This window comes from Erigeron canadensis, chromosome 5 (assembly GCF_010389155.1).
Source record: "Erigeron canadensis isolate Cc75 chromosome 5, C_canadensis_v1, whole genome shotgun sequence".
Taxonomy (NCBI): domain Eukaryota; kingdom Viridiplantae; phylum Streptophyta; class Magnoliopsida; order Asterales; family Asteraceae; genus Erigeron; species Erigeron canadensis.
Window position 1 is genome coordinate 6,453,870 of NC_057765.1, and position 11,991 is coordinate 6,465,860.

The 11,991-nt window shown below is 33.6% G+C and overlaps 1 protein-coding gene, 1 long non-coding RNA gene and 1 pseudogene across 2 annotated transcripts; 2 read left to right on the forward strand and 1 right to left on the reverse strand.

The window, feature by feature from the left end:
• Nucleotides 1-328: 328 nt before the first annotated feature.
• LOC122599085 lies at nt 329-1,001 on the reverse strand. The gene is made up of 3 exons (XR_006323861.1): nt 880-1,001; nt 555-614; nt 329-395 (listed from the first exon to the last, which is right to left on the reverse strand). It is a non-coding gene; the product is annotated as an uncharacterized LOC122599085 (long non-coding RNA).
• A 661-nt stretch (nt 1,002-1,662) lies between these two features.
• LOC122599570 (zinc finger CCCH domain-containing protein 16-like) lies at nt 1,663-7,052 on the forward strand. Its single transcript, XM_043772092.1, has 10 exons — nt 1,663-1,789; nt 2,414-2,609; nt 2,729-2,817; nt 2,906-3,001; nt 3,855-3,948; nt 4,452-4,720; nt 4,817-4,917; nt 5,214-5,412; nt 5,785-5,857; nt 6,860-7,052. The coding sequence occupies exons 1-10, from the start codon at nt 1,746-1,748 to the stop codon at nt 6,896-6,898; spliced, it is 1,200 nt and encodes a 399-aa protein (XP_043628027.1). The 5' UTR covers nt 1,663-1,745; the 3' UTR covers nt 6,899-7,052.
• Nucleotides 7,053-7,150: 98 nt separating this feature from the next.
• Nucleotides 7,151-11,916, forward strand: LOC122601090 (annotated as a pseudogene).
• Nucleotides 11,917-11,991: the final 75 nt, after the last annotated feature.

An 11,991-nucleotide genomic window follows, 5' to 3' on the forward strand; every position in this document is an offset into this window, starting at 1 on the left:
TCGGGATCCTCACTTGGTGAACTATGAGCCTAGATGAAATTCAAACTCACAACTATAAGTTGCACTAAAGTTTTATTTATGACTTCATATAGATGAAACTCAATACACACATATACGTGTATCAAAAAAACTTACCACATCAAATTAAAACGTGAAACGTTAATGGTAAAAATTACATGAACGTATTGGTTCAAGAAACTGAATAATGGAGGGAACTTGAACCACATACCAATCTAAGTTTAAAAAACGGATACAGATTGATGGATAAAGGAAAAACAAAAAAAAATATGAAGGAATTCGGAGCATGAGAAAAATATGAAATATATACCTATAGTGACAGAACACTATTGCTATATTTCTTCACTCCATCTTCTTTTCCCCAATCCCTCAACTTCCTGGATAAAAAACAGTATTCATTTGAGCATGTAAATAACTTTGCTTAGTAAAGAAAAAGACTTGAAAACCCTAAAACAAACTCAGTCAACTTAAACTCAACCTAAAATTAAAACCTCGAAACCCCAAAACGAACAATCAAACACAAAGAGGAACCCAACCTAAATGAATCTTGTACACACGAAATAAGAGCTCCTAAAATTCCAATGGGTGTCTAAAACCTGCAAAAGGAATAATAATAATAATAATAATAATAATAATAATAATAATAATAATAATAATAATAAGCAAGATGACAATAGAAATCTCACCCATTTACCCTTTTTTGATCAAGATGAAAAAAAATTAAAAATGAAATAAGCTTTTGATATGTAGTATCAATAATTTAGGCAAAATAAAATTATAATAAAAAAATCTGACCACCGTGGATACAGATGAATCGAATATGGGTCAACCCTACCCGTTTTGATCTATGAGGCAACTTACCTGCAGTAAGTAATCATTTGCACCCATGAAAACAATTAACACATGGCTAATCATTTGCATCAGATTCATTAGTCTTGCAGTAATTTTCGTGGCCATCCATCCATTCTTTAAAACATCCATCATCAACAATTCTAATTAACAAACATAAAATTATCATTATCCCTAAATCTTTATACATACTACAGATCGATGTATAAAAGTATATATACATAGGGTGTATATAACATATGACATGAAAAAAAAAGAAAAAGAAAACAGTAGGGTGTAAAAGAAATCATACCTTTTGATGGCGGTGTATATATCGATCTGCAGTATGGTGTATATATAACAGATGACATAACTCTATCGATTTTGATGGCGGTGGACATAACTCTATCGATTTTGATGGCGGTGGCGATGGCAAATCATTTGCTGGTACATATCGATGAGGGAGAGACATGGGGAAGGGGTAGATTTGAGTGATCGATCAATTTAAGTTTTTTTTTTTGTGTGTTTCTAACAGAGGAACTGAGGAAGTGATTGAGACAAAGGTTTTTTTTTCCAGTAATGGAGGGTAGTTTAGTTCAACTGGGTCGAATTGAGTGTAAATATAAGGGGTATAGCCAATCTGTTTTATAAGGGGTATAGATATAGATATAGATAATAGTAAAAAAAATATTTCTACCGACTGTGCTAAAATCGTTACTTTGGGAGGTAAAATAATACTTCCCACGTTATTATTACGCAACTCGGTCACCGGCTATGGACGCCAGTCATATATCATACATATATGATGATGATCTATATATATAGCATCAGAATCAGAAAAAAAGAAAAATATAGGGGCGCTTGAAAATATATACATATATACTGGTATACATATAAACATGCATCCCCGGAAAGAACTTTGCCGGAACTTCCAGCGTGGCTAGTAAGCTCATCTTCTTCCGTTTATTTCTCATTGTTTTATTCTTGTTTAGGGTTTTAACATTTTTTTTCTATCAAAAATTAAAACCCGTGTTAAAAATCTCAACTTTTTAATAACCCAATATATTTTCCTTGTTATAAACTTGTCCACATTCTTATTTAGGGTTTATTAAAACATGGATTTTTTTTTTGTTTGTTTGGTTTATAATTAATGTTTGACTAAGATAAATAAGCATCAATTTTGTCTCTATGCATGATAATATTATTGTATATAGTTTCTTGTTATAAGTTTGAATTTTTTGATTTGGGTTTATCTATATATATTGGAGGGTGTTTAAGATTGTGTTTTTAAAACTTAAACAGTCATGTTTATGGTTTTTGAATTTTTAAGACCAAATTTTGTTTAGTTTGTTTTTGTGGTTAAGATATACTTGGTAACAATGATACATTCGAAATCGTTTCTTTGAGGGAAGTTTGATTCTTAAACTGGAGTTGTATAGAGTGTTTGCTTTTGTGGTCAAGCTTTATTTAGTAAACATAATATGACTACATCGCTTGGATTGTGTAGATTGTTCACTTGTTGGTGTAACAATTCGATTTATTTACACTGTTTTATCTTTTTGTATAGCTGTCAATATGGCGAACGTTGCAGATTTCTTCATGCTAGTCAACAACAGCAAGCAAAGCCAAACCCTTTTGGACTTGGTACACAAAGCAGTTTAACGTTTCCGAATACTAATAGTTCTCAACCTCAAAAACCCAATCCGTTTGGGTTCGGTGTTAAGAATAATAGCCAAACCACATTTAACTCTAATCAGTTCAAGGTTTACTCTGCTAACTTTTATATTTCTGTAGTTATGTTTATCTACGTTGTCAGTTTTCATCTCGTTTGTTTCAGATTTTTCTTCTCGTTGATGACTTTCTAACATGTTTTGTTGATTAGCCTGGTGAAAATAAGTGGAGTCGATTTGGCCCAACAAATGCTCCAGCCTCACAAAAAGAGGATAAGCAGTCTTCGGCACTTAACCACGTGTAAGAATCTAGTCAACTGTTTTTATGCCTTTCTTTCATTCTATGTCTGTTGCGGTTACTGACTGAGTCAGGTTTTGATGTTTTGAAGGTGCACAGATTCAGAGTCCTGCAAGAGTCAAATTGCTGAAGATCTTAAAAATGAGAAACCAGTTTGGAAACTTACATGTTACGGTCACTCTAGAAAGTATTATGTTCTTCATCTTCCATATCAAAGTTAATGCGAATTCTAGTCTAATGCTATGGTTAAATCATAATGTCATGATAATCTATTCACTTTGTTAGCAAAACACCAACAAGTATTTTTGCCAAAGCTAGTTGCTGTTGGGTATTCAGATGAAACTCAATTAAATATGTAGAGAGATCAACAAAATTCTAGGTAAACAAAAATAGTCTTTGACGTATACCTTCTACGGAAAACTCCTGGGTAGACTGTGTTGACTAGAAGTCATATCAATAGTGTTTTTAACGTAGTATACATGTTGATATGACACTGGTGTCACTGAGCTTATGTTTGACATTCATCCCATGTCATGGTCTTAGATAATCTGGAGGTCAAGGGGTGAGGTATAGTGCTTTGGGCTCATGGTATTTTCATTGACGCAGTTTATGAAATTATGTTTTTGTATATGTGTAGCCCTCATAACCTTGTCAGGTTTGATCGCTGTTTTGAAACTGAGTATCTGATTACTATGATTTGAAATGGCAAGAATCAATTCTTAATGTTTGGACAAAAAGACCTTGAATAGATCAAATAATCAGTTTCGTATGAGCTAGGTACAAATGAAAGTTATCTTTGTGTACAGCAAATAGGCATATTATTCCTTTTCCATAAGATGATACAAAATTTGATATGTGAGATCGTTAATGGAAGTTAATATGGAAACAGTACATATCCATGTAATATATTAGGCATAGAGTAAACACATGCTTTCAATCTGGTTGTTTTCAAGTTTGGTAATGCATGTCATTGTTCTTCAAATTTCTTTTCTACAGAGGAATGCAATAATGTAACCTGAAACTTTCTGTTTTGTTTTTAGTGGCCCTTGTGACATTGTTGGAGATATTAGCTATGAAGAATTACGAGCTGTTGCATATGATGAAGTTAAACGTGGGACGGGCATTCAGTCGATTGTAAGTTTATTAAGAACTACACAATCATTCTATTTTTTGCATCCCTTTTCTTCTAAGATTAGAGATGGCAAATTTGACCCATTTGCTTATGAATGGGTCAAACGGGCGAAAGAGCTACCCAGTGTGTCTTTTTGTTGACGCATACGACCTTCTGTATCATTTTCTCTAGTTTTGATGATCATGGTCGTAATGATACAGTTTTTGTAACCACAGTTAAGGCATCAATTTGCTGTAAGAATAGGACAAAATAGTGTTCCGGGTCAATCAATTTTTTTACAACCCGGTGACTCTGTATGTTCAAGTTTGGGTCTATCTCAACCCTCACTAATAATGACCCGCTTTGACTCGAGTTTGTTTTACTGGTTACCCAACCTGCCCATTTGTTGCCTTTAAAGATCATGGTAGTCAAATTTAGCTATAGTCTTTACTCTCTAATATAATAAGTTTAATTATCTGTTTCCATGCCATATATCATCTTGTCAACAGAATTCACATGTATACAGGTGGAGAGAGAGAGGAGCTTACTTAGTTCCAAGTTGATTGAATTTGAAAATCTACTTCGTAATCCCTACCCACCTCCACAAAATTCAACCCTTACTACCCAAAATGCCTTTCCCAGAACTAATGTCCCTTCTTCGGCTCCGGGTTTCAACCAAGTGGGTACAAACTTCAATTCTGGAGCTAATACAAATTTATTCTCTCAAACAATGCAAAATATAGGCCCAACTCCGGTTACAAGTTTCAGTCAATTGAATACAAGTTTTCAAATGAGGCAAGTATTTCTTTCTTTTTGGGTTTCGTCCTTTTTTTTAGCAAGCTTTCCTGACCCTCACTTTATTTATATTATGTTTTTATGGATACTTTCTAGTTCGGCTGCCTCAAATAATGCTTTTGGGCCAGTAAGTCAGTTCCAAGCTCCTACTCAGATTTCAACTGCATCCCAGAACACCTTTGCTTTTGGAATTCCAGGTGTGGTTTTTAAGTTTTTCCTCTTATGCAATTCATAGAGTTGGCAATTTCAACACACTTATATCTAAGGGGTCAAATAGGCCGAGGAAATGGTGAAATTGGCCAAAAGTCGCTTTAAGTGTATTTTCAACGAGTACAATTGCTTAACCAACTTTATCCGGGTAACTAGTTAACTATTGTAGATAACTAGTGACCCATATTTACTCTCCCAACACAGCCATATCACTACCCATATTTACCAATATATATTTTTTCTTTCCTTTATATATACCAATCTTTTGTCTGGTTACTTGTAGGTCAACTGAGCAGTCAACCCTCTCAACAGTCATTTGTTAGCTCCTTCCCTGCCTCGGCAAGTAGCTTTACCAACCAGTTCCCTGTCGCTGCAACTTCACCAAATCTTGATTCGGTACATCAACAGCCATCTGGGCCATTTGGTGTACAAAACCCTTCTGCTAATGCACCTCCTGGAGCAGTTTCAAGCTTACAAATGACGTAAGTTTATTTTAGACATGTTAAGTGTTACGTATGTAGTGTCTCTTGAATGGCCAACTACTTGGTGTTTGGATGTGCTGTTTTAAACTGATTATCTACTATTGTGATCTTGAATCACAATAATCACTTTTGAATACACTCTGCTACAAAAGTGATATCCCAACATATCACAAAAACATCTTCCTTTCTTACAAATATGTCGTTTTTGGTCATGTGCTGAACAAATAATCAGAATATAAATTTCTAATTGTTACAACGTCGAACACATCCAAATACTATTCTCTACGGCATGTATTATTAGAAACGATAATACATCTTTGCATTCCGAAATCCCTTACATTTTGGGTTCACTGTGCTCTGACTTGTATACAGGCAAAACCTTCCAAGTGCAAGTAGTGATAACGATAACAGTATATGGTTAAAAGACAAATGGAGAGCAGGAGAGGTAATTTATTGAAGTTAATGTGAAGCTATAGATAAAGAATAATAGCATGATGTAATATAGACGTATATTATATATTATATTATATATATATATATACTAAAAAGCAATGTACAATGTACAAGTCTTTTAAGCATGAGAGGTACAACCTTTTAAAACACATATTAATTTTAACCAAATTTCGTTTTAACCCCCTAAATTTTAACCAAATTTCGTTTTAACCCCCTAATATCTCTATTTCTTTAACTTTTACACAACATCAAAGTTTTCGTTTTCATTTTCGTGGCACTAAACTTTTAGGTTCTCATGTTTTCATCAAACAACTTTCACACAGTTACAGTTTTACTTTTTACCATTTGGTCTTTAATTATTCATCTGTCTTTTTATACATATAGCGTTTTTATTAAAGGGTAACTTTTATCATCGTTACGTCTTACGTTCATGTTACATTTAAAACATTAATATAGTTGTTTATGTTTTTATACATCTTAATATTCTTTTACATTTTTTTTTATTGTATTGCTACACGTTTAATTGTTTTTTTAACGATAGTTTTCATCTTTTAACTTTTACCCCACATCAAATTTTTCGTTTTCATTTTTATTGATACTAAACTTTTGGGTTCTCAGGTTTTAATCATACAACTTCCACACAGTTATGGTTTTACTTTAAAAAATTTGGTTTTTGATTATTTTCTTTCGTTTATATATATATATATATTATATAACGTTTTTAATATATAATAACTTTCATCATGGTTACGCCTTACATTCATAAAACATTTAAAGCATTAATATAGTTATTGTTTGTGTTTTTATACACTTATTATTCTTTTTATAATATTTTTTTTGTTATTGCTAGATGGACAGTTGTCATTTTTAAAGTTTAGATTCGAATATTTGACATAAATTTGCCAAAACTTTAATGTGTAAAAAAACGTATTCCGCGGCAACGCGCAGGGTCAATAACTAGTTATATAACTGGATTCATGTATTTTGTTTGCAGATTCCTGAAGAAGCCCCTCCAGACGGAGTCGTTTATTAGCGAAGAAGAAAGTTTCATTTTTTTTTGTCCCTTTCCATGGAAATATATCAGAACTTTATGTAGTTAATTTTTATTTATTTATTTTTTCGGGGACCAAACTGTAGCCTTTTATACAAATGAAATGTCATAAAAATGACAAGAAAATTATGAGTTCTGTGTTACTTGTTATTTACATTTATTTTTTGGGGACTATTGAGTATCCACTATACATGGGGTGTTTGATTTCAAGCACGAACCGCGATTAAAGTGGAAATGAGAATTAATTTTGAAACCCACCATCTTTTGTGGGTTTCATTCCCAAATTGTAATATCAAGGCTATCAATCAAACACTTTTAAGGCGTGTTTGGTTTGCATATTCGGTTCGTTAATGGGTTTAGTATGAATTTAGGTTTGGTTTGATTTAATGTAGTAAAGTTTGTTTGGAATTTATAGCATTTAACAAGGGTCTGTTTTTTGTTTAAATGTTATAGATTGGAGGATGGAGCTATACTTGATGCTAGGGTTTTTTGTAATGATTACATCAATTTAGCACATAGCATGGGTGTTTTTCTATTTGAAGATTCACTCGCAATAGTCTCTCTTCGTTATCAGCATATTCACATACTTCAGATTAGGGATTCTGGCAGTCTTGTTGATGTAAGGGCAATCGGGGAATTTTGTCATGAAGATGATGAACTTTTTATCAATTCCAGTGCCCAGGCAAGTACTAAAGTTATGTTTTCTTTGTTGATCCGCAAACACTTCTTCATATATGATTTTAAACTCATTCTAATAATATGATGTGCTAAAGCATGATTATGAAAAACCTGTTTAGTAAGTAAAAAAAAGTTCTAAATTTTATATTAAAACGAGATGGGAGGGTTTTTATTTTTTATGCATTTCAATACTCTTTAGATGACCTTAAACCCTTTTTTGACCCATTTAACACGTTTCCTTTCTAGTAATATCTTTGAGCTCAAGCCATTTGACTTATGGAAATCAAGCATGATCCAAGTTTTTCAAGTGTTAAACTGTTCGTTTCTAACGTGACAGAGACTTTTTCCATTGAATACATTTTTGTGATAGAGTAAAAGCAATATCAACATATGACCCATAGAGAATATATATGCATTTGAAAAATCTTTGAAGGTAGTGACTTGGCTTATTAAGTTTTCTAGTGTATCTGCTTCACTTATTCTAGCCCTATATGGTCTATAGCTTGAAGTCTTACTTTACAAGCAAGACAAACATACATAAAATTTTCAGATCTGATTACCAAAGTTTGTGGGTTTGTATCTCTACTTCTGTAGTATCAAAAGTCGAATCATTTTCCATTTTTTGAGAGTTAGGGACTAGGCACATGGTGTATTCGAGTTATCTTTGGTGATGATGGGGCATTTCATTTCGAATGCGGATTCGTGTTAAATTCTATCTCTAACGTGTCAGCCTGATAAAATAGAAAAATGTTTAGTTTAAAAGGGTCAAACGGGTGGCAAATAAGCAATAGTGTAGATTTAATGTTATATATGGCATTAGATTATTAATACAATGAGTTATTTTTGTGACCATATTTGACAAACTAGGTATGTGCAAAAGACTACAAAATTTACACCAAAAGTATATTGGGTCAAGTGTTCAACCCCACCGGACCTGTGACCAGTACCAAAAACTACCCATTTTGACCCTTTACTCAACCTGATCATTTTGCCACCTGTAGAGGTTGTAGTCATATGACCTCAATACCCTTCGACAATGACGAAGCAAGGAGACTCTTTGCTTTCTGCTGTATCCTATCTCTCGCCATGACAAGTGGAATATGCTCAATATTAATACTTTGTAAATATAAAGATTAATGAGTTTAACTTGCAATATGCTGAAATAAAATTGTTACACTCGATGCATGGCCTCAAAATGGATCTTGCAACTTCTATATGACACAGGGAGTATTTTCCTTCTCTTGGAAGAGATGAAAATAAACACATTAATTAACGATGGCCATGATGTGCAATGTAATCTTGCTTGAGTGCTTTACCTATATCAAATGCAACAAAACATGAGGTTGGTATTGATTGTGAATGTGTAGAAAATATCTAATCGTGTGTTAACTAGTCTGTGCTCTATATCCACCAAAACCTCAACTCTATTGGCTTCAATAAAAAAGTGCACATATAATATGACCAGATCCATTTATGCAGAGTGATTTATATGGCCTGCAGTCATCCTCTGCAGTTGTTCTGGTTCTGGAGAAACTTTATGAATTTACATAATTTGGTTTATGTTGCAGACCATTTCAAATATTGACAAAAGTCAATCACAACACATGCCCATGAATCATGCTATGAGTGCCCCAAATCTTGAACCGCCAGCTCAAGAAAACCCTTTCCTGAGTGGTATAAAGCAAAGATTGCTTTCTTTTATAGTCCGGGGGATACGTAATGAAGAAACAGATGAAACTATGGTTGGTCATCAACTATCAAACTTTTTGTTGCTGGGTGTTTGGATCTGTACTTTTGAACTGATTCTTTATTATAAAAGTTGAACATTCATTTTGGATATTCAGGTAATAAACCAGCTGCAATGAAACTGGTAAATAGGTAAATAGGTTATTTACCTATTTCTTTGTATCTAATTTTGGAAGACTTTCACCCCTATCTAACAAAATGTCTGCACTTTTAGAATAAAACAGTTTTTGATCATATTATCTATCAAAGTTGTTAAATAGTCTGATTGACACATGTAGGTATCTGATTATTACAACTCGAAACAACATAAGCACATCCAAATACCGCTGAAGCTGCTGGTTTTGTCGTGAATTTTTATGTTGAATTTTTGGTTCTGATTAGTACCATGTCATATAATCACTTTAAAAACGTACAACCAAACGCCCGATTAATTCAAGTATATACATGTTTTCGCATTTTATATGTCATGTTTGTCACATTTAAATTCACTGCTAAATGCTCTTTTTATTTGTTTATTCAGAGAATTCAATCCCTTAAGAAGAAGTTTTATTTTCACTTTCAAGATTATGTTGACTTGATTATATGGAAGGTAGGCTTTGACTTCCCTAATACGTACATTTTATGTTCTGTTCCCAAAACGTGATGAAAATGTTGTTCTCTTCTTTTGGGTAGGTGCAATTTCTGGACCGGCATCACTTACTAATCAAGTTTGGAAGTGTTGATGGAGCAGTAAGCAATCCTATTCTTACCATTTTTTCCTTTTTACTAGAAAGAGAGAATGTATAGACATCACATGTGTTTTATATTACAAGTAACTACGCTTGGTGCATGTGAAATACTTGTGCTTCATAATATCATACACTTGCCCCGTCATTTGTTGTCCACGTGATACAGGTGTCCCGAAATGCTGATAACCACCCTGCATTTTTTGCTGTATATAACATGGAATCAACAGAAATTATTGCCTTTTATCAGGTATATGTATATACATTAGTACGTGGGATTTCTTATTTCTTAAAGTTTGTATAAAAGGTAAGTTATAATATTTCTCTGCTTACCAAATCAAATCAACCTCGGAATTTCTTGCAGATGTCCTCGGATGAGCTCTATATGTTGTTTGAACAGTTTTGTGATCATTTCCATGTACCGTCTAAAAACACCCCATATATGAATTTTATATCTTCTCACTCGAATAACATTCATGCTCTCGAGCAATTGAGAAGCAGTAAAAATAAAGCTACGAGCTTTTTCTTTGGTAAGATCTCTGTTTTATGTTTCTTCATTCTACTTTCTCAGTTTCTTGATATTACACTATTACCCTTTCCATTCTATGAACTGATACCTGGACTTCTAATATCAACTCATTGCTTTGGAATTCGAAAAAGATGTGCACTGTGACTTTTGACATCACCTAATTGTTGGTTTTTTCTTTGGAACAAAATCAGTATCAATGTTTAATCGAAAGATGTTTGGTTCTGATCTCATAAGTTGAAGGGCACGGTTTCAAGGTCCTTTGAAGCTTCATTGCATGACCTTTTATTGTCACTTTATACATGCAGTTTGTTAAGAAAGTGCTGGCCTCTTCGCCATTTAATTGTCAGTCTCAGAGCCCTTCACCCTATTTTGATCAGTCTCTATTTAGATTTGATGAAAAGGTTAGTCTTCTATACAGACTTCATAAGTGTGCCATTTCAAACATTCCATTATCGACTTAAGTTTCCCTTTTTGAGCACTTACATTATTGCATAACTTAGGCTCTATATAAAAGCTGTTATATATATTTGTTTGCAGCTTATTTCTGCGGCCGATCGTCATAGACAGTCGACTGACCATCCAATCAAGTTTATCTTACGACGGCCTCCACATACCCTTAAGTTCAAAATTAAGCCAGGTATATTGAATGAGCACAATAGACTTTGTAACCGATTGAAAATCGATCTTTCTCTTACCTGTTTAATGCAAGAAGATATTGATCGATGATAATAATAATCTTAAATATCTTATTGGCTTATCAGGACCCGAAGCTGGCATTACAGATTGCAGGACGAAGAGGATATCTTCATTTCTTTTTCATCCAGTTTTGCCCCTTGCTCTTTCAGTTCAGCAGACTCTTTTTGCAGCCTGCTTTTGTTAATATTCACTTCCGTAGATAGCAAAATGTGTCAACTACCACTCTACCATACAAATGGTGTCATGAAAACTGCATTTGAGTGCGACATCTGTAAACCTGTGTCTAGTTCACGTTGAAGAGTGGGTATAGACTGTAGTTAGCATCAAGTCGAAACAACAAGAGAATCATTGTTTAGGCTACGAATCATTTTGGGATTAACTCTGGACGGAGGGTTACCCAGTCCAAAGAAATGGTTCTCCATTTCAGAAGCCTGTCAAGATATGTTTTCCCCCAAAGTTGGGAAGGAAGTTGTACAAGTGTTAACAGATTAGACATTAGAGTATAAAGAGGCTTATGTTATATTAGGACTTTTTGACTGATTGGTTCTCATATTGTAATGGTTTTAAACTCGATTGTCATTGTTTGATAAAAGTTCCTAAGCCATGTTAGGCCCAATTGTATCTAATTAAAGGCTTGTAGATTCCAGTGACAATCATTTATATTTTAGCTTAAGAACATCTGGGTTCTGAGTTGTGAAGCC

Excerpts from the sequence above, each read along its gene's own strand:
- LOC122599570 (XM_043772092.1), top strand. The coding sequence starts at position 1,746 with ATGCATCCCCGGAAAGAACTTTGCCGGAACTTCCAGCGTGGCTA. Across the intron at positions 1,790-2,413 it reads CGGAACTTCCAGCGTGGCTA|CTGTCAATATGGCGAACGTT; the intron begins GTAAGCTCATCT and ends CTTTTTGTATAG. Across the intron at positions 2,610-2,728 it reads TTAACTCTAATCAGTTCAAG|CCTGGTGAAAATAAGTGGAG; the intron begins GTTTACTCTGCT and ends TTTGTTGATTAG.